Source organism: Penicillium cosmopolitanum (assembly GCF_028827165.1).
Source record: "Penicillium cosmopolitanum strain IBT 29677 chromosome Unknown utg000009l:1.0-9042332.0:1.0-9050551.0, whole genome shotgun sequence".
In the NCBI taxonomy this organism is placed as follows: Eukaryota; Fungi; Ascomycota; class Eurotiomycetes; order Eurotiales; family Aspergillaceae; genus Penicillium; species Penicillium cosmopolitanum.
Genome location: NW_026622679.1, coordinates 5,955,870 through 5,977,415, shown reverse-complemented (window position 1 = coordinate 5,977,415; position 21,546 = coordinate 5,955,870). Strand labels below are relative to the sequence as shown.

The 21,546-nt window shown below is 45.6% G+C and overlaps 9 protein-coding genes across 9 annotated transcripts; 8 read left to right on the top strand and 1 right to left on the bottom strand.

The window, feature by feature from the left end:
* Positions 1-197: 197 nt before the first annotated feature.
* N7509_010307 (protein transporter TIM17) lies at positions 198-807 on the top strand (the record flags this gene model as incomplete). Its single annotated transcript, XM_056634944.1, has 3 exons — positions 198-266; positions 352-480; positions 541-807. The coding sequence occupies 3 exons, from the start codon at positions 198-200 to the stop codon at positions 805-807; spliced, it is 465 nt and encodes a 154-aa protein (XP_056485564.1).
* Positions 808-1,568: 761 nt separating this feature from the next.
* N7509_010306 (isoaspartyl peptidase/L-asparaginase) lies at positions 1,569-2,897 on the top strand (the record flags this gene model as incomplete). Its single annotated transcript, XM_056634943.1, has 1 exon — positions 1,569-2,897. One exon carries the CDS (start codon positions 1,569-1,571, stop codon positions 2,895-2,897), a length of 1,329 nt encoding a protein of 442 aa, XP_056485563.1.
* A 563-nt stretch (positions 2,898-3,460) lies between these two features.
* N7509_010305 (uncharacterized protein) lies at positions 3,461-5,137 on the top strand (the record flags this gene model as incomplete). Its single annotated transcript, XM_056634942.1, has 1 exon — positions 3,461-5,137. The coding sequence occupies one exon, from the start codon at positions 3,461-3,463 to the stop codon at positions 5,135-5,137; it is 1,677 nt and encodes a 558-aa protein (XP_056485562.1).
* An 899-nt stretch (positions 5,138-6,036) lies between these two features.
* Positions 6,037-6,653, top strand: N7509_010304 (uncharacterized protein; the record flags this gene model as incomplete). The annotated part of the gene is made up of 2 exons (XM_056634941.1): positions 6,037-6,238; positions 6,352-6,653. 2 exons carry the CDS (start codon positions 6,037-6,039, stop codon positions 6,651-6,653), a joined length of 504 nt encoding a protein of 167 aa, XP_056485561.1.
* A 318-nt stretch (positions 6,654-6,971) lies between these two features.
* On the top strand, positions 6,972-7,679 carry N7509_010303 (uncharacterized protein; the record flags this gene model as incomplete). The annotated part of the gene is made up of 1 exon (XM_056634940.1): positions 6,972-7,679. One exon carries the CDS (start codon positions 6,972-6,974, stop codon positions 7,677-7,679), a length of 708 nt encoding a protein of 235 aa, XP_056485560.1.
* A 27-nt stretch (positions 7,680-7,706) lies between these two features.
* Positions 7,707-8,168, top strand: N7509_010302 (tetratricopeptide repeat protein; the record flags this gene model as incomplete). The annotated part of the gene is made up of 1 exon (XM_056634939.1): positions 7,707-8,168. One exon carries the CDS (start codon positions 7,707-7,709, stop codon positions 8,166-8,168), a length of 462 nt encoding a protein of 153 aa, XP_056485559.1.
* Positions 8,169-8,894: 726 nt separating this feature from the next.
* On the bottom strand, positions 8,895-9,782 carry N7509_010301 (SDR family NAD(P)-dependent oxidoreductase; the record flags this gene model as incomplete). Its single annotated transcript, XM_056634938.1, has 1 exon — positions 8,895-9,782. One exon carries the CDS (start codon positions 9,780-9,782, stop codon positions 8,895-8,897), a length of 888 nt encoding a protein of 295 aa, XP_056485558.1.
* A 7,074-nt stretch (positions 9,783-16,856) lies between these two features.
* N7509_010300 (uncharacterized protein) lies at positions 16,857-17,453 on the top strand (the record flags this gene model as incomplete). Its single annotated transcript, XM_056634937.1, has 1 exon — positions 16,857-17,453. One exon carries the CDS (start codon positions 16,857-16,859, stop codon positions 17,451-17,453), a length of 597 nt encoding a protein of 198 aa, XP_056485557.1.
* Positions 17,454-18,439: 986 nt separating this feature from the next.
* Positions 18,440-19,339, top strand: N7509_010299 (uncharacterized protein; the record flags this gene model as incomplete). Its single annotated transcript, XM_056634936.1, has 3 exons — positions 18,440-18,716; positions 18,771-18,785; positions 18,840-19,339. 3 exons carry the CDS (start codon positions 18,440-18,442, stop codon positions 19,337-19,339), a joined length of 792 nt encoding a protein of 263 aa, XP_056485556.1.
* Positions 19,340-21,546: the final 2,207 nt, after the last annotated feature.

The following is a 21,546-nucleotide window of genomic DNA, read 5'->3' as shown; positions in this document are numbered from 1 at the left end:
TGACTTTCGGGCGATCTCGCCGGGTGGCGCGGCATTGGGAGGTCACGTGCAGTCACGCGCCCCGGCGAAAAAGTCGTCCTTATCGATTCTCCAACCTTCAAATCCACCTGGTTCACCTCCGAAGCTCTCGCCCTTCACATCCACTCTTCTATCCCCCTCGACCCTTCCGACCTTCCCTTCGGTTTTACACACACATTATGGATCACTCCAGAGATCCCTGCCCCTGGGTCGCCCTGAGCGATTTTGGTGGTGCTTTCTGCATGGGTGTACGTCTCCTTTCGACCCCGACCCTTACCCGTCGAGAATACCTTCATTTCATTGGACATTTTATCTAATTCTGTTTCTATTCAGGCCATCGGTGGTGCTGTCTGGCACGGTGTCAAGGGTTTCCGCAACAGCCCCTACGGTGAGCGCCGGATAGGTGCTCTCACTGCCATCAAGGCGCGTGCGCCCGTTCTCGGTGGTAACTTCGGTGTCTGGGTATGTCAAACATCTAACTCTTCATCCATCAAGCTTCCCTTTCTAACTGTCTCCTTGTAGGGTGGTTTGTTCTCGACCTACGACTGTGCTATCAAGGGTATTCGCAAGAAGGAGGATCCCTGGAACGCCATTATCGCTGGTTTCTTCACTGGTGGCTCTCTGGCCGTCCGTGGTGGTGTCAAGGCTGCCCGTAACTCCGCCATCATGTGCGCCGTCTTCCTGGCTGTCATTGAGGGTGTCGGTATTGGTTTCCAGAGAATGATGGCCGATAACACAAAGCTGGAGGTACGATTGTCCTCTTGCCAAAGCGCGAACATCATCATTTGAGAACATCCAACTAACTCGATTCCGAATCTAGCTTCCTCCCCCCCTCCTTCTGAGCAGAAGGCTCTTGCTTAAATCTCCCTTTCCCGACGACGACGCTCACGCGATCGACTCCATTTTCTCCGGTGGCCGAAAAAAAAAACCCACCTTCTCCTCCTGTTCTCATAACACAACACAACACAACACATCAGCACATCCCCATATTGAGTCTCTCTTCTCAGGTGTTTGGTCTGGGTCATCATTCTTAAACGACACGGCATAGAGGTTCTTGTTTTGCTATACGCTTTCCTATTTTTTTTTGATACCGCCGGTCTGTTTTACTTTTCGGAGCATTGTATTTTTGTGGACGGCGGGCTCGATCTATGGCTGGTTTCCGAGACCGGCGCATGCTTCTTTTCGTTCAGGGCTTACGAGGCCCCTCAAAAGAATTTTCTCTGCTCATGCTGCAAAAAAGCGTTCGGAAGGGGACGTGGTGGATTCTTGTACATTAAGGCATTTGCTAACTAAAGGCATAATACGCATATTTTCTGACATATATTTCTGGCTCGGCTATTTCACTCATAAGTATAAAATTTAAGCACATCTACAAGGGAAATGAGGCCGTGAGGAGGTCCACGCGACGATATTGGGATGGGGTTGAACTGTTCTCAATCCTCGGAACTCCGCCATCGCCATTTCCCCGCATCCAGGTCGAATACCACCTCACACTTCCAGGTTCCCCCCTTCCAACGCAGGCCAGCCCCGTCAAATTCGCTATTCGAGTCATGGCCAGTCCCCCGGCAACCTTCAAGCCAGCATTAATTCTACATGGAGGCGCAGGTGTTTACCAGCGCTCCAAGCTACCCCCAGAACTTTACAACGCTTACCACGCCTCGCTACAATCCTATCTGCGCTCAACCCATGAATTGCTCAAGGATGGTGCCAGCGCCCTAGATGCAGCCGTACATGCGGTTTCTCTAATGGAGGACGACGAGCTTTTCAACTGTGGCCGTGGCGCTGTCTTTACTACAGCGGGCACTATTGAAATGGAAGCTTCGGTCATGGTAACCTCTGTCCGAGATGACGACCAATGCTCAGGCACAATGAAACGCGGAGCCGGTGTGATGGGCGTCAGGAATGTTCGCCATCCCATCCGCCTTGCACGCGAGTCGCTTCTACGCACAGGGTATAGCGTTGACGGCCAACCCATACGGGATGGAGGTAGTATGCATTCGCAACTTGCGGGGCCACACGTAGAGACATTGGCCCGTGACTGGAGACTTGAGTTCAAGCCTGATGAGTGGTTCTGGACGCAGCGACGTTGGGACGAGCATCGACGTGGATTGGAGGGGTTGGAGCAGCCGATCAATTTAAGTCAGGGCACTGTGGGGTGTGTTTGTCTTGATCAGTGGGGGAATTTGGCCGTTGCGACGAGTACCGGGGGTTTGACGAATAAACTACCAGGTCGAATTGGGGATACGCCGACTCTGGGTGCTGGTTTCTGGGCGGAATCTTGGGATGAGGTGGTTGATGAAGCTCTTGATACTACTTCATCCGGTTCCTCGCTTACGGGTATCTTTGAAGAAGCGAGAAGCTGGTTAGGTGACTGTCTCCCTTCATCTCTTCGCGGGGTGACCCCATCAACCATGTATAACACACCGCATCGACTCGGCCCGGGCTCTGAGAAGCAGTCACTACTTCACCAAATGTCATCTCAGCCCCGGACAAGGAAGCGAGCAATAGCTGTATCTGGCACAGGCAATGGGGATTCGTTCTTACGCGTAGCGGCTGCGCGCACAACGGCCGCGATGCTACGCTTCTCAACCCCAGGTCGATTTCCAGATTCGCTCGCCAATGCTGTTTCTGCGGTTGCGGGGCCTAGTGGAGAGCTCCAGCGCTCGGCTGGTCCACGCTGGGAAATTTCCGGGGAAGGAGAAGGGGGTATTATCGGTATTGAGGCAGATCTAACTGCTGGAGGTGGTGATGGACTACTACGACGTGGAAAGGTCGTATTTGATTTCAATTGCACTGGAATGTGGCGTGCATATATTGAAGAAGATGCTTCTGGGAGAGAAGTTGAGAAGATCATGGTGTTCCGAGATGAATACTACTAGTGGTACTCTTTAGATAAACTTGGAAGAACGGAGTTTCAAATATACTTGAATTTCAAGTTGAATTTATGGATTCTACTATTCCCCAAATGCTCAAGTCGAATTTGGACTTGAACTTGCATTTTTCTAGTCGAAGCTGTGTGAACTTCTACATCATCACCGACACCCGTATGTGTTTATACCTAATTCTTATCCGAAGCCCTGCGGCAGTGCAACCGTGTAAAAATCATGAGATCTGTTCGTAATCACTAGGCATATTAAGCTGTGAACCTTAGAATTACTGTTGCAATTCATAGCTCCAGCAGGGGCTGTCACCCAGGTGCCAGCCTGTCCCAAGTTGTGCCCCAGTTGGCAGTCCGCTGGCAACCTCGTAAACTTGCGCCCACTCGAATTTTTGCTGTGCATAGGAATACAAAATCGTCACTTTCCCACCAGCTGCTTTTTGGCCCCATTTAGGATCGTCCTATTCCTTTCAACTAGGAATAGCGCGACAATGGGGGCTGGGGCTCAACAATCGCTCGCCCCGCGTCGTCTTGATCTTTCTTCCTCATATCGCCCCGCCGAGAATGAATAGCTCTAGCTTACTCGATACTTTGCCAACCGAAATCCTCCTCTGCATTTCCAGCCATATCTCTCGGACCAGCGACCTCTTACATTTTCTATGTACGAACAGAACCCTTCATGATGTTCTCTTCTTGGAGCTTTGCAAAAGGGACATCTCAAACACCGGTGGCCAGGCCATTGTAGCCTACGCTGAAAACGGATATGAAAACGGCGTTCGATGCATGCTCGCTGCCGGGGTGGATGTGGATGTGAAGGGGCCAGAGGGCTCCAATCCGACGGCGTTAGGAGCGGCTGTGTCCGCCCACCGGCTCGGCATTGCAAAGCTCCTTCTAGACCATGGCGCGGATATACATAACACCAGTCGTTGGGAGGATCCCGCTTTGGTTGTATCCACATACTATATACCACCTCCGCGGATCGATACTTCCCTATTCGAGTTGCTGCTTGACTATAAAGCTGATGTCAACCGCTCAGGGTTTATGGGAACCCCCTTGTCTTTGGTAGCCGAAGATAGGGACGTGAAAATGATGAAGTTTTTTCTGAGCAAAGGGGCTGATCCAAATATGCCTTGCGGATACCGCAAAGGCGATGCTCAAAATCCCTCCCGTCGAAGGGTACTGGATGTGGTTGCTGAGAGAAATACACCGCTTGAGGCCCTGACTATATTATTGGAAGCTGGTGCCAAAGTGGAAGTTCAAAACCGCTTCGGGCTGTCTCCACTTCATTTGGTGATAATGGCGAAAAAACAGGCATTGATCGACAGAGGAAAAGTAGAAGCACTTCTCAGGTTTGGTGCAAATGTCAATATACCACGCGGGTTTGATCACCAGCGAGGCCAATGCTCTTGTCGCTCAGGCCATCTGAACTCTGACTCCTCGGCTCCAGTCGTTGGTCTCACTGCTCTGCATATTGCGGCTCGCTCCAAATGTGCAAATGGCACCGAAGTTATGGCGTTTCTATTGGAGAATGGAGCTGATGTGAATGCGATAGATCATCAGGGTTGCACTCCGCTTCTTTTAGCTAAAGCTGAGAAGAGTGGGGAGGAAAAGCATAGGCGCCTAGAGACGCTTTTACAACATGGAGCTGATATCAATGCCCGAGACAATACAGGCTGTTCAGTTCTCCATTACCAAGCCCACGCACTATCCAGCGAGCTTATCAAATGGTTGTGCGATCTCGGTTGTGATGTTAATTGGAAGAATGACGTTGGAGTGACGCCAATAATCAAGGCACTCGAGACACCTCATAGTCGTTCATCCGATCTCGCTAGACGCCAGGTGATGGCGGTTGAGACCTTAATTTTTCTTGGGGCAACCGTGAACCAGATCAGTTCAGAAAGTAAAAGCCCCCTCGGTCTTGCTGTCCGCCACCAAAGATCTCCAGATCTGACTCGCTTGATCCTCGAGCAGGGAGCAGATGTTCATCATCGGGACCCTGATGGAAAGACACATCTGCAATGGGTACTCCGGGTCATCGACTTTGATGAAATAGAAGATGGCTTGCAGCCAGATGATGCCGTTTTTGATCGCCGCGGCTTGGCGGACCTTCTTCTTAAATACAGTGGAGATCTGAATGACGTTGCTCCTCTTATATGTACACCTGGAGGTGAAGAGCTCTGGGGTTTGGACGAGATAATCGAATATGCGGAGAGGAAAAGTGCAGAGGAAATTTACATGTAGCTACCTGGACAAGGCCGATCCGATAATGTGATATGCTATTCGTTCAAATATTCACTATCATGATGTTAGAAAGAGACCCCAGAAGAAAGAAAAGGATTTCAAAAACAGCAGGCTATCAAGGTTGGTAGTAGTACTAGTGGTTAGAATTTTATCCAAAGCGCCAAGTCTACGCCACAAGAATTGTGAGATCTGGAAGTAATTTTCCAACATCCGTACAAGCTCTGAAGTATTACGGTACCTGACTACCAAGGAAAGTTCTAGTAAAACAGAATTTCGATTCGACAGAATAACTGGACTAGAGGAGAAGGGAGAAAAGAGAAAACAACCTCAGCTCACGCGTAGCGAGAATAAAAACTTGGGCCCTTTCCCCCTCCCTCAGCACCTGCATCAAATATATCCATGGATATATCCACTGGCAGCATCCACGGGTTCTATTTAGAATAGTAGTACTAGTAAAATAATAGAAATTTGAAAACTAGTAGCCCAACAATCACTGATCGGAAACGCTTCATGTGATTCCCTGGCCCTACCAATACAATTGACATCCTCGAATTCTAACCTTCCTTGCTAAATCAGTTCATATTGTCACAAGTCCATTCCGGGTAGGACATCTTCGTAAAGAGTTTGACAGCATCGTTACCCGACTATCCGATTCCTCAAGAGAGTTCGATGCAGAGGCACAGCTAGCGCAGACAGCATCAACCAGAAGCGAGTTTGGTCATATAAGGAGAGCTTTAGAAGTTATTGATGTTGTGCCCAAAACATTCAAGCCTATTTTATCGATACCATGGTCACAGAATCCTCGGTTCTTTGGCCGCGAGTCGGAACTTTCGAAGATATCAGATTGCATTTCTCTGGGTCCTAGTAGCCTGCAACAAAAGTGCTGTGTTTTGCACGGCATGACAGGCGTGGGGAAAAGTCAAACTACGCTGGAGTTTGCATATCGCAGCCGTCATGTTTTCCATTATATATTTTGGATTCGAGCTGAAGATGACGCTGTCATATCCCAAGAGTACAGCAAACTGATCGGCATTTTGGGAATCGCACCGGCGGATGATCCTGATGCAAAAGCGGAAAGGGTTCGACAATGGCTGTGTACAAGTAAGTCCGCGGTAGATTCTTATTCCACCCTTTGATACCTCCCGGTGCAGTATTTATGACACCAGATGACAATGAAAGACCAGAGAGCTGACAATTAGTTGCCTTGGATATAGCCCAAGGCTGGTTAATAATATTTGACAACGTCGAGAGCTCCGATTTACTCAACATGTTCTGGCCCGCCTGTGGGCACGGCTCTGTACTTGTGACCACGCAAAATAGCACCCTTGTCCACCGCGCACATGCAGAGGTGGAGCTCAAACCTTTCACAGAAGATGAAGGATCTGGCCTTCTGCTAAATTACATGAAAGAACTGGAAGAAGGGAAATACATCAGCACGGGATATGGCAAAGGCGATATCCAGACGGGTCTGTGGTCTACCCTTGCTTCTTTCTGGGCTTGCAGGTCATCTTCTTGACACGAAAGCTTCCATTTCTGAAGTTTTGCAGGACCTGGAAGAATCGTCTGATGAAGCCGACTACGTCATTAGTAGTATATCGCACGGATCTGCCACATTTTACTACGATCGACCAATCGAGATGGCATTTAACATTTCCCTGAGAAACCTTCCAAAAGCGGCAATGACCATTCTACATATAATGAGTATGCTATCTCCAGACTGTATCTTGGAGGAGATGCTCATAAATGATGTTCCACAAAATGATTCAACGTTCTTTAGTTGTCAGGACAGGGGCGGTGAGTTTATATCCTTTTGTGTGTTTATATCTTGCTCATCATGGATCATGACATTAGATTCAAAGTAATGGTACGGCGGCCTCTCGTTACTCGTCACTTGGTCCAATACCACGTCAACCAGGGCTCGGATGAAATTGCGCCTCAGTACTCTGTCCATCGCCAGCTTCAGTGGAAAATACTCAATGATCTCGATTCCAACACTAAGGCTCGCCAGCAGACTTTCGATTACACTGTTGCAATCATACATACGTCATTTCCTAGGCTCTCAGACTTCATGATCCCTATGTTCGATGAGTGGAACTCTTATCAACGATCCATCGCTCATGTTCATCGGCTTGCGCAGGTTTTTCACCGTTCATCTCAAAGCACTGTTCCACTCGAGGGCAGTATTGAATTTGCAGAGCTCTTGATCAGTGCTGGGAATTACCTTTACGAAGTGAGAATCATGAAGTCTGGTATCAGCATAGTAAAAGCCGCCACACAAGTGTGCGAAAAGCTGCTTGCGAGGTATTCATCTCCAACAATCATCGCCAACTCGCAAAATCGAAATCACAAAGCGGATATAATGCAACTTCGCGCAACCGCTCTTACTTTACTATGGGGTTTCTATTTTCGGACTGGAATTGCTTCGAGGAAAGATGCTCAAGAAGCAATTTCTGCGGTTGTTCGCCTCCGAGAGGACCATGCCAAGCTTCCTCTTTCTGAGGAAAGGCGAATCGTTAGTCAAGCCTTGTTGTCAAACGCGTAAAATGATTTATCTTGCCAGCTTATTGATATGGGAAAGTTTGAAGAGGCTGGGAAGGTCTCGGAAAAGTCGTTGGATATGAAAGACGAGATAGACCGAGAGCATCCAATACCCGCATTTGAGCGTGCAATTTCTATGCAGTGCCTTGCCTATGTTCTTCTAGCCCAGGGTAACATTGATGAGGCGGTGGATAATGAGTCGCAGAACTTTGCTTTGGGTCCTGGACCTTTGGAGATCATCAATGATGTTCGTGGAAAGGAGACCGACTTTAATCTCGACGACAATGGCTTTGCAATTATCAAAACGGACCCCCCGAATTTCGTATTTGACAAACTTATCATAGAGGAGGAATATATTCCTTTTGTGCATGATTTGCTTCAGTCGATTGACCCAGGGGCTGAAACATTTGTCTTTGACTGGAAGGTTGGTTCGACTCAAGCTCCCGTTGAAATCGCCATCATCATTATCATCTCCTTCTTCCCATGGCGCTGATACTGCGTGCTCAAGTTTCGATCCAGCGATCCCCTTCGTTCAGAAATTAAGTCTGGTACCTCGATAGATTTAAATGATCCCGTGCTATGCCTCAAGCCGGTGCTTGCAGTGCACAATGGTATTTTGACCGCCACCGTCCATTTACCAAATTGCCAATTCTCTAACAAATAAAAGACCAGAGTCCTAACGGGGCAATGAAGCGATTCAGACAATGCTTAGGGGCTCAAGTAGATGCTCAGAAGCGAAGATGGCGTATCATCGAGTGAGTTAGACTCAATTTTGAGCATCTTCCCGTCAGCCTAATCTCTTTTTTGCCCAACTAGTGTATGGAGACCAGTATCCAACCCAATCGAAGAATACCCACTGGCAGTTTGCGATGGAAGTACAATATCTGATAGTAATGTCGTTGCCGTGGATCACGTCAGAAAGCATTACATTGGAGAAAGTCTCTACTTTCTTCAGGCCGATCAATATCAATGGTATTATCTCAGTCGACAGGCACCAAATGAGGTTTTGTTGCTGAAGACTTTTGATTCTTCCGATACAGTGATGGCTAAATGTAAGAATAATCTCTATAAAATAAGAACGAAGAATATCAATGGCTGACAGTGGTATTTCCCGTGACAAAAGGTTGTCCACATACATCTTTCAGGCAATGTTCCAGCCCAGCCCCGGTCCCTGCAAAGCCCCGAGAGACCATCGAAGTTCGTGTCTTAGTCCTTTCATCTATTTAAAAGGCAGGTTGGAGGCTTCGAGAGCCAAGCCTCCACCCTCAGCAATGGGAGATACAGAGCCGTTGTCGCTCTTGATTTGTCCCCATGTGTCCTGGTCAAGGTCCACATAGCTTCCACTCAGGACAGTATGGCCCCCACAAGCAAGTTTTGCACAGGCTTCTGCTACACGTTCCACTGGATTCCTAGGGCATCCGCGAAGAATATTGATTGCCCGAATGACACCATCATGATTCATTGCATTGGCATCTATCGCATTTGACACATCAAGTATTTTGGTATCGATATTTCCAGGCTGAACGTAATAATTGCATATCCCTTGTCCCAGGGTCTCTGCTTCCAATATATGATGAAACCGTAGAAGCCCAGTTTTTGATACAGAGTATGAACTCGTGAATGGGATATTGTATATTGCATTTCGGCTGCCAATGCTTATTATTGTGCCGTACTGACGCGTCAGCATATTGGGCAAGACTTGATTGATCAAGGCGACTGGTGCTGTAAGGTTCGTCGTCATGACCTTTTGCCAGTGGTCCATATCGATTTGACATTCCAAAGCTTCAATCCGGGCAATTCCACCATTGTTAATGAGAATTTCAATGGGACCTCCCATCCACTGCTCGACTTGTTCGATCAATCTTGGAATCTCGGAAATTCGAGTTATATCGAAGGGGAATGCCTTGGCCTTAGCAGAGGTAGTCGATCTTACGTAGGAGACAACATCATCAATCTCCTCTTGAGTCCGGGAGACACAGGCGATATTACAACCCGCGCGTGCGAATTCGATTGCGACTGCACGCCCTATACCCCTTCCAGCTCCAGTTACCAAAACCTTTCGACCGCATAACGAGTGCAAATTGACGTTCTCCTTGGCTTCGTCCATCCTAGTGTCTCTAAATATTGTTGGTCAGTGACTAATATGTATGTTTTATAAGGTAGAAACGATGTTATTCTCACATGATTCCTTGTGTTTTGCTGTACAGGGATTCAAGATTTTGGATACTGGTATTTGGGACGGCGGGGATTGTGTTTAACTGAAAATGAGAATGTCTCGTACGATAGTTTCAATCCTGCAGACAGGTATAGAAATATTCCAGTTGGCTTTAGAAATAAGGCGTATTCAACTCTAGAGTTTCTTTTTCTAAATAACCGCCCGCGTCGGGAGAGGAAACCAGCGTAAAAATAAGCCTGGGTTTCTCTCGCCTTTTTGAATAATTGACGTATTTCGGTTTCTTGCCTCGAGCCTGCCGATCGCGGGATTTCCCGCGCGGAACGCGGCCAGGGCGCAGGAAAGCGTGATGGGTGTAAACCTTCAAGTTGGAAAAGGGCCCAGCAACGGAGCAAAAAGCGAGACAAACCTTGGAATGACAAAGAGGTAAATAACATCATGATGAAGGAAGTGGCTAAGCTGAGAGGGGAAGAGGAGGAAGATCAATCTAGCTACATGTATATATATCACTAACCAGCTGATTGTAAATACCGCCCCTTTGAAATTTCTCAATGAATTACCTTTAAAGTAAATATGCAGAAGTATTGCTTGTCGAGTACGTTGACTTCTCAAGAGGGAAGCTCGTACGTTGAGGTGGCAGACCCGTGAAAAGATTGCTTGCATCTTTGGTAGCAAGGTTACAGCTGAGGGGAAATGGGCAGCTCTAGGTAGCGTTGATTGCAGTTGTCGAATGGCAGAGGATGCGAATTGGACATTGGGATAGGGGCTGGCTGATGCCCGGAGCTCGGCGATCCGAATCAATAGCAAAAATGCCTCATCTGCAATGACCTGGGTGAAGGGGCGAAAAGAAGAAAGGAAGGAAAAGACCTTAAACCATGATGCTATAGTAACTTACTACCACGCGGAGAAACGGATGACGCTAAGCTAGATTCATAAAGCCAGAGGGTGGGATCTTCCTCAACAATTAATCCGATATAGTGTAAATGGGGGATCCGGTAGAACTTCCACAATATACCGTAGTCTTTTAGAGGGAAAAGCATAGTGTTTCTACACCGGCGTCTTTTCACCTAGGATAATATACCTAGGTATATAACGCTAAACCTAAGTTAGATTAGTTGAGATAGAGACTGCTTCTTATTAATCGAGCGCTAGATCCATAGAGAACGGCGCTTCTATCATAAGTGCTTATAGAGTATTTAAAAGGACCTATCCGGTATTTACCTTCCTTTATAAACTCTTAAATCTTTAAACTATTCTTTTACCCTTCTTATCTAGTCGTTTTAAGCAGTTCTAACTGTAATATATCTTCGTTTAATTAGAATCTGTTTATTAACGAACCTAACGCTAAAGTTGTTGCTAATCTTATAAAAGGAATAAAAGAGAAAGTACAGAAAGCTTGAGGATCCTTCTTAAGGTTAACTCTAGGTACTCTACTGCCAGAGAGTTATTAGCTAAAGAAGTAATAGATTTACAATAAATCTTAAGTTATCTAACTATTGAAAGATGGGAATGCTCGTAGGCTGTCTGCGTTGGCAGACGGGTCGATTGTGAAGAGATAATACCACTATACTCGCAGAGTGCAAGGAGACAATAGGTAAGTATAAAGCTATAGAGAATTAACAGTACGAACAACAGAACGAATAACAGAACAAATAACAGAACCATTTATAAGTAGTATACCGATACCGCAGCCTCAGCAGCCTCCGGGAATTATTTTATAAGGGAGAATATATATGTTGAATTAATAATCTAGAACAAACGCTATTTATCCTCCTTAAACTAAGCAGCAGCCTTGTTGCTAAGGCCCTAATATATAATATCTAATAAATATAAAGTATTTAATACCTTAGGATAGTAAACTTATACCTTAAATTACAAGCAGGAATTTTATAATTCTAGAAGTTATATAAGCTTAGTATATTTACGCTATTTACACTAAAATAGGGACCCACTGGGTTCCTATATAGGTTAAGGTTAAGACCTATCAATAGGTTATAGAATTAGATCTAAAACCTATTTTAGGCTGGGCTGGGTTGGGTTGGGTTGGGTTGGGTTATAGTTGACATAGGTTCTGGCGATGTCTAGGTGTGATAATAGGTAGTATATCAAAGGTAGCAGCCTATATCCTATCTACTGAAATCTATTATACTCAAACTGTTTAATAGGCCTCGCTGAGTTTTATTTGATATTTTTGCCCTATCCCTTCGGCCTTTAGGGCTTTAAGTACCTCGTAAGCAGATTAAATACAATATTATAAGCTTATAGTACTAGCCTACAAGTTTACATAGATATAGTTGATTTCTAGAACAGTTTCTATAACGACTAGTACGCAGAGATAATACCTTATACCCGCAGCTGCGCATATCTTCTCCAGATCGACAGTAGCCTAAGAAGAGCTAGCAGTACATTTAGATTCGATAAGATAAGTCCCCTAGATATCATCATTGTCGAAATAGGTAGCCGATAGCGAAAAGGAGAAAATCTCCAGGCATCTGACTGGCTAACATACTTACGGCCGTACCTGGGAGATATATCTTAAGGATTCTAAGCTATGCTTCGAGGTGCAAAAATAGACTTAAAAGATGTAGTAATAGCTTATAAAGACTAGATCTTAGCTACCTTAATGTAGGAAATTCAGCAATTCGGGCTCGACAAATCGAGTACTAATAGACGCATTGTGTACAAGGATCGCGAGCCGCTATTGCAGGTCTCAAAGATAGAGATAATATCCTATCGACGTCCTGGGCAGGCCTCTGTATAATGTCGCTGAGTGTGAACTTTGAAGTTTGTATTAAGAGAGCCGGTCAAAAAGTGCAAATCTCGTATTGGCCCCGCTTATTTTCAAAGGCTCGGGTTTATTACTTGATATTTAGACGGGGCAAGGTTCATTGCAAATGATGCAGACCCCCTTAATCCTGAATTTCGTATGCCAGTTAAGCAGAACTCAACAGGAACGAGCATAAACATAGACACAAAATTAGAAGCTATCTTCATTTATAGTGGTATCATGCTGTCGGCCTTTCCTAGCTACCTTCGTGGAGCCAGCTGATATTTTATCGTCGTGCCAATTATGCTATAGATCAAAAAGTCCTTTATAGCTAATTACTTTATTGAATGACCTTTCTCTTGCAGCAGGACTTGCTTGGGCAAAATGCGCCCTTTCCAAAAGAATATATTAGTCCTAATACACTAGTAGAGATTTCATAATATACTAAAATTAAAACTACGGGGTGATATGTAGTGCCGAGCTGAAAGGGTCCAAGGCGCATGCGGCTCTAATAGGAAAGAATCATCCCTCTGGTGTATATCGAGAATAAGTATCCAATGGTCCGCCTAAAGATCAAAAAGAAAAACAACATACAGATACCAGTGGCCTAGTGATGATTTCGCAACGTTACCTGCGACATAATATCCGGCACTATCAGCGAACGACTGTGCATATGTAAGAGTAAGAACTAATCTATGTCGGTTACGCTAGATTATTGAGAGAATGACCCTAACTTATTATGTTTGGAGGGAGGGGACTGACCGTGTGAAGCAACAAGCCAGCCATGCGTTTCCGAAAATTGAGAAAGATATTAAATTACTTTAAATAATCAACAAGCCGCGTAAAGCGGAGTCTCCATGTTGCTTTTCAGAACCGCGAACGCAGAACCGCTAACCCAGAATCGCTAACCCAGAATCGCCAACCCAGAATCGCCAACCCAGAACCGCTCACAACGTAAACTCGGTCATGCCTCAACCGCCACCAGTGCTTTTTCGGTAGTATACAGAATTCAAGTGCCCGCGCTAGTTCTGTTCCTTTGAGAGTGTGTTTGCTTACGAGGTGGCAAGAACTAGCGAGGTCAATAAAGAGTAGTATAGTTCAGCGTGTCCGGGCAGACCAGCGAGCCCGTGTCAGGGACGTGGTTGCTTAGGTTTTACTACTGGGCTAACTGGCCAAAATGGGACAATATTAAGCCGTGGTGGGATGGCTGCAGCCTTAGGCATCAGGCCTTAGGGCGGGTGAACTGGGACCAGGTCCTTCTGGCTGTAGACGTAGGTCTACATTGGACCTATATCTACAGCTCTCGGTCGAGCTTGGCTTTCAGTCAGCCAACTGGCGTCCAAGGTAGCTTTGCAGCCATGGCTGCCTGAGGTCTCCAGTTTACTTCCCTGCCTGTTTCCACCGTAGCCTGATTGACGGAAGCAATTTATGGGAGCTATTGGTTCCGGTCATAGAATATTGCTGTCTGCTCCCTTACTTTCTCCTTAGCAAAATTTTCTAGCCAGAGAGGATTCGAAGAGCCCATATATTGAATAATTTCCTTCCATCCTGCACGACTATTTCTTCCCTATAACAATCGGTACATATCCTCCGGGCCTGACCGAGTGACTTTAGCTGGGTCTGCGGCTGGCGGGACATTTGTCACAATACGAGGGCTGGTACATAGCCCGGCAGGCCACTGGTCAGGCAGCGCATGTCTAGTGTCGAGGAGCCGTGGTGGAAGGACTGTGGGTTTGGGAACTAGGACCCCAGTCGATAGACTGAAAACCCAGCTGGATTTAGGGCCTTATACGTACGTCCATCCGAGACTTAGGTCTGCAGTAGACCTGAAACCATAGCTTTTGGGCTACGTAAGTCTGATGTCCTAATTCCTATGTCTAGAACGGTCGCAGGACCGTGGTCTCAGGACCTGCCAACACTCAATAAAACTTGGCTATACCTGACCAGACCTCGACTAAGCATTCTCGCGCAATTTTGGAGTTCACGAAGACCTTCCAAGTTCCGATGATGGTATCGAATAATACTTCTTTAATATCGAACTCCGCGACATCGATGGGTTGCAGTCCATTGGGACCCGTTGCCAGTTGTCCACTGGCCTACAGGTTTAGTAAGCCAGGAAAGCCGATAGTTGACGGCCGATCCACCCAGCTGGCTAACTACCCCGGGATTGTTGGCCAGCTGGGTGGATCGGCCATCAACTGGCGGCTTAGGCTCACAGTCTTTTGATTTCGACTATTGTCTCCCATAGTAGGAATTCCTATCCATGTCCGCTCAGAAAAGGTTCTACAGTAAGTGCTAGTCATCTGTGTCTCGATGCCCTACCGGGCCGCTTGAACCTACACTATGATCCCACACAGTGTATTGTATACTTTCAGTAATTCCTGTGAGCTCAAAATATCACCAGGAAAGTATTTCTAGACTAGAAACCTGGCCGGGCTCCCAGTCTTTGTTTCGTTGTAGGTTAGGATACTGTTAAATATTTGCGACGGGAGAATATATCGCCTGCGATGCAGGGCTTAGGAAAGGCTTGCTTAGGTACTAAACCTTACGAACTGCCGTGAAATAAATGACGCTCCTTTTAAAAAGTCTTCCATCTAGCATATATACCCAATCCAGATATATTGTCTTGTCGGTGAAGGACCTGGTGTCTGTCAACTGGCAACTAGATCAGACCACTGGCCAGATCATCTAGCGAAAAAAAAAAAAATTACTCAAATGGCATACCTGAGTCTTTTACTGTACGCAGGTGAGTCCGGATAGACGTGGGCGACGAGGCAACAACCCTTTGTAGATCGCGCAATTAGGGCATCCACTTAGATTCCTCCGGGCTATGTTGCGACTATTTCCGACAAGGACAAGGGTCCTATTATACTTGCCTAGAAGCCAAGGCGCTATTCTAGGTTGAAAAACAAAATCAAGCCTACAGCCTGGGGCCTCCGGACTAATAGGAAACGCACGTGAGGATGGCTCGTGGAGACGATCTCCACCCCTCGAGGAGTTGAACTCGTCTCTCACCAGGCACACTTTTCTGGGGATTCTCTTTTAAACAGTCCTTTACCACCTTTGCCATAATAATTGTGTTCAGGAGAATAAAACTCGCTTCAACTTGGTGATAGGGTAAAGCTAAGCCGGAGAGACGATAGGTTCAATTTACAGGTGATGGTATGTAGGTCCACCAGATCGATCAGCGCATCAGTACATACTGCAGTAATTACTTGGTAGCAAAAGAAAAATTACTCAGAATAGTGCTGCGGCGAAACATGAACATTAGTGAGGTGCTGACTTTCACCGATGAATCCCTCCCTGTTGACAACGGGTGAACTTTATTCCGAAGAAGCTCCACACTCTACCGTTTCCACGTTGAACGAGACGCCATCAACTCAAGAAGGGGTGGGCGAGTACTATGGCTAAAAACGAGTACGAAAGTAATATATCGTTCAACAGCAATCCGCCTAGGCCCTCAGTTAAGGTTTTTTTGTAGATTTTACACCTGCTTTTGAATATTCAGGACAGGTCTTGAACGAGCGCAAATAAGGATCACTTCACAGCGGTCGCACGCTGGTGAAGTTGGAGGTCAACGAATAATTTGTGGCACTTTGACCCCCACCTTCCTTTATCGATAACCGTGGGGCATCCTGGGATCCATCCCATGGTTGACACTGCAAATGAAGCACACTCCATAACCCGACTTCAAGTATGAACAATCCGGGGGGGGAATTAATTGAGTTGACCAAATTAGGTCAAGAATCTGCTGCATGGTGTACTGAGTTTGATCATAGTTCCGAACGACCCTGAAGGGCTCTGGGGGTATACTAGTACTATCTCCTCTGTCCACCCAGCCATTAAACCACCCGTCTTTACAAGGCCCGATACTGAACACTCACTGTGTGCTGCGTGTATGTCATCCACTACTATGCTCAATTTTAATCAGAGTGGGTCCAAATACTGCACAGCCCTCCAGGGCTTCGACATGTGCGAGATTTCAGATACAAATGCATACAGATCCTGCGCCTTGGCAGTAGCGCCTCGAGATCCTGTTCTTCTTATGTGGCCCCCTCCCCACTTCCGACAGCCCCAATCCAGAATGATAGGGCCCCCTTCCCTGGGGCTAAATAAACGTAGGAGCTACTAAAGCTCTCTCGCAAGGCTTGGTCTTTTCTGAAAAAGTCTTCTACGTATTTCTCGGGTCCGACCAATACTCTATCACACTACTACCCCGACCAACACCACGACCCAATACTATGGCTGATCAAACACCCTCCATCGTCGCCAGCATGGCGATCACCCCATCTCCATTTCCTGCGAGTGGTGAATCAAAACCGAATATCACTCTGACTGTGACGTCCCATCACTCTGAACCTATTACAATCCTCACATACACCACTATCTTCAATCTAGAAGCGAGTCTCTTTCGAAGTAACTTTACTTGTCGCGATATCTCAAATCCTGACGACCCGAAACCAATGCATATCGACTACACACACGGCCCTAGACGACCTGGTTTCAATCGTGAGTCAGGTGGCCCTGATGATCAATACTTTGTCACGCTAGAACCAATGGTGCCTGTTACCTTTACTTCATTATTCTGGCTGCAAGTTACCCCGTGGCCAGAAGAAGAGGATGAGGACGGGGAAGAGGTGGAAGATATCAGAATTCCGGCATTTCTGCCGGGACACACTTACCAACTTGGAGCCAAAGATAATGTTGTCATACGAGATTGGTGGGTTGGAAGGAAAGATCAAATAATGTCACCACCGGGACAAAAAGCAAACACGAAAAAGTCCAGTGGTTCGCCCATTGCCCCTGCGATAGAAGATCTCATTTTCCACACCGTGTAACAATCAACATGGGGAGATAGTTCGCATGGGTCTTCTTGAGGATAGTATACTAGCAGAGGTTGAACATCTAGAGCCGATGAAAGCTTCAGATTCTAAGTCTCAAATGACATTATTCATTATCCCCGGTTCTGCACCGCATTGTGGAGTCACAGGTACACTAGTGTACTATGCTCCATTGGACGAGTGTACTACACTGTATTTTCTTGATAGTCGTACAATCCCTAATGAAATTTCACAGATACTAGTGCAGCAAAGATACTACTACGTATGTATTGCACCTAAATATTACGAGTACCTACATACCGGAGGGATTCTAATGGTTGAGTGGGAATACTCCATAATGTCCATTGACCTACAAGAGCTCGTTCTGTTTGGCCCCCGGGCCATCGCCCCCAGGCCGCCGCGAGCCCTGTTTGCCTGGCCCCAAGCCACTCTAAAACATTGCAGTACTCCGTACTACAGCATTAGACGAGCTACATAATAACTTGAAAGCGATTCCCATCGGATAAGTTGATGGGGCCGTCGCCTCCGTTATTTCTATAATTAATCCAACCCGCGTTACTTTTCTAGTTAAAAGTGCGAGTAGGACTGTATCGTTTTCAACTTCAAGTTGAAGTGATGCACCTTTATCTTCAAAAAGCATACTAAATACTAATACTACTAACTGAAGTAAAGTGCGACACTGTTACTAGTAAGCATAGTACTAATGCACTCTAGCCCTTCTACCAGTAGTAGGACGCTCAGATGCACTATGTGAGTCGCAGTGTCTAATACCAGTACCATACCGGGATTACTACTACTACACTAGTATAGTACAATTGTATCAGCCCCAAACCACGCCCCTTAAATAACCTGAACAGCTAGTACTACTAGCATAAGTACAACGTCCTATAAATACCCACTATATCTCGATTCAATTTGAACCGCTAAGAGAATCCTGTTAGCCCGTCACGAGAAAAAGAAATGCAGCCCATTGTGCAATCACGATGCTATTCAAGTCGATACTTCTCTTCGCCATTACGGGCTCTTCGCTCGCCTTACCCAATGGCCCTTCTTTTGGTCAAGGTCTCCAAAAACGCTCAGAACCAATTATACGAGGAGAGGATTATACCGATACTCAGAAGTCAGCCATTACGCGTGGTCACAATGAGGCTATAACATTGGCTGTGCATGCATTGTCGATGTTATCACAATCAGACCCGGATGATACGAGATTGCAGAAGTATTTCCCAGCTGGCTCAAGTTCGAGGTCGACTGTCAAACGTGAGTCATTGAATGAGATGTACCAACTACATAACTACTACTAGTAGTAGTTAGTACATGTGTCCGCGAGTATGTAAATTCACAGTGAGCAGTTCTGAAACTGACAATGTGCCGATATACTAGAGGTCTATGAGCAAATTATCGGCGACCCCGTCGACGGAGTATACAAAGGCAGCAGCAAATTGGAAAACATCAGAGTAGTTGATGACTATAACCTAGCTGGCACTGGACACTATGCATGCAGTAATCTGCGTGCTTTAGCGGTTCTGCGTGAGTATAACAACCGATTCCCAAAGATGATCGTCTGTCCTGCCGGATTCCGCCAAACTCCTCTGCTCAGTATCAGCTGCGACACTCTGGGCGAAGATGTATCCGACGCTATGGAGAGTCTCGGAGCTAGCATATTACATGAATACACGCACTACACGAAATTGATTAGCCCTCCATTGGCCGGGTCTAGTACAGATGACCAGTACGGCTGGTATAACAGCCAGGCCTTTGCTCCTTACGCCGAGTCTCTCCAGAATGCTGATAGTTATGCTTGGTTTGCTATCGAGGCTTACTTCACTATCAAGTGTCACAGAAATTTTGGGCCATGGTATGATGAGTGCTCAGATGAGTAATCTTGATAGATTGGAGGGGATGCCGAAGGGAAGGGGACAATATCTTCAACCTTGGAAGTTATTTGAGATGTCCCGTTCAGATCTGCAGTTGCTTTTCTTTTTCTTTTTCTTTTTCGGTTCTCATTTTTACTTCTCTCCCTATCTGTACACTAAATACAAGTACGGTGTCGAACACGATTTAAACCGCAAGATTTAATGGGGGAGACTTTACCCTACACTTCAAGTTGGGCCTAGGGTGCTCTAAGGGTAGGACTCAGGGGGAAAGTTTGCTTAGCTTGAAAGTTTACCTAGATATCGGGAATATAACACGGCACTCGATACTACGCATCCTTGGACAAAATGACATTCAAGTTGGAAAGCCCTGTATAGCCATTGAGCAATGTAGTAATAGCGAAGAGGGCACAGTGTCTTAGTACTAAGAGGCGACTAACCTACAACAGCAGACAAATGGATAGATAGGTATGAAGCAGTCTCAATGAGCGGCAACAGTGTAGAGACACAGCAAATAAAAGCGTATTGATACAGAAGTGTGTTAATAACATGAATGTGCTTGCTTTCGGGGGTAATTGCTGATCCTAGAGCGAGGCAGGTGTGCAATACACAGCCTCTTGTAGATCCAACGCTTAAATTTACAACCCGCAAATATATGACCTTTACGTTGATTCCTGACCAAATCTTATGGTACATTTGAGCAGGAGTTGCAAATATGCTGTAACTTTTACCGTTGCCGCACCTAGTTGGTGCCTGCAAATGATCACTACCGTCTTTCTTTTAATGATGAAAAGACCATGTACAAAGACCAATTTCCTATCTTATATTTTCAGCAATACTGTTTTTTTTTCATGCATTCCATAATTGAGATACCAATTTCTATAAGAACGGTATCCATCTCAATTCTATCAAGATGGATTACGGCCCCTAGTCACAAAGAAAACAAGGCCACAGTTCGCAATGTCCGCTGTTAAGCCCCTCTCCTCTATGAGCCCCAGGAGATCGAAGGAACAAAAAAAATGCCATCGCAAAACAACTCTGATGAAAAAGGCGTTCGAGTACAGCAAGATATGCGACGCAGATGTATGTGTAGGCATTCATTTGCGACAGCAGATGATTCGGGGTTTTGGGCTTTCATTGCCTCACAATTGGTATATTACGAGCGACGTCCTCCACAGAAGAAGTAGCTAATTTTTGAAGTGCGCCTACTACCCCAAGCCAAGTATTTTAACAATCCAAGATTTGGATAGGGCCAACAAAGAAATGGCCGTCACCTCTAAGTGATGTATTCAAGCATTTTGCGGGAGATCGCCATATTTAGAGTACACCACCGCCTTGCTTCTGGCGGTTGCGGAGGGGAGTGGAGCCGAGCAGCCACTCGCAGAAGTATATTTTGTTTGCTAAATTTCGCATTTGGGTTGTGTATTGAGGTTGGATTAGCAAACACAGATGCTGGAACATTCTTAGTGAAATAAGCCATGTACTATAGCGCTGAATCCTATATGTATAATTGAATCTAGACATCGCCAGAACCCATGTCAACCATGACCCAACCCAACCCAACCCAACCCAAAATAGGTTTTGGGTCCAATTCTATAACCTATTGATGGGTTTTGGGTTGAGACCCTTAACCCAAAACCTACATAGGGACCCAGTGGGTCCCCATTTTAGTATAAACAGGACAAATATGCCCAGTATTTAAATACGGTCTATATTAGGTTTGTTTTTAGGCCTTATATATAGGTATTTTTAGTTTTCTCTTTTAGATTATTATTATTCTATGTTAAATATATATATATATCACAGGTTATAAAGGTTAAAAATAGTATATTAAGAAATAAAATAAAATACAGAGTTCTATAGTAAAGATAGTGGTATACCCTACTAGATTATATATATATCTTTATACAAAGTCTTACTTTTTTAATACTTAATATTTAGATCCTAAATTTTAAATATAAAATAATTAGTATTAGATAAAGCTATATATAAAATATTAAGATCTAAATCCTTCTAGAAAAAAAAGATATAGAACTGGTATTCGAATACAGTACTTAAAAATTATGAAAAACTATGCCAAAATTATGCTAAAATGGGTCGAAATGGGTCGAAATGGGTTACCCATTTATAACCCACTGGGTTTTGGGTTGGGTTGGGTTCTAGCTACTATAACCAAAAATGGGTTATGGCGATGTCTATACAGGAGCAAGGGAGTG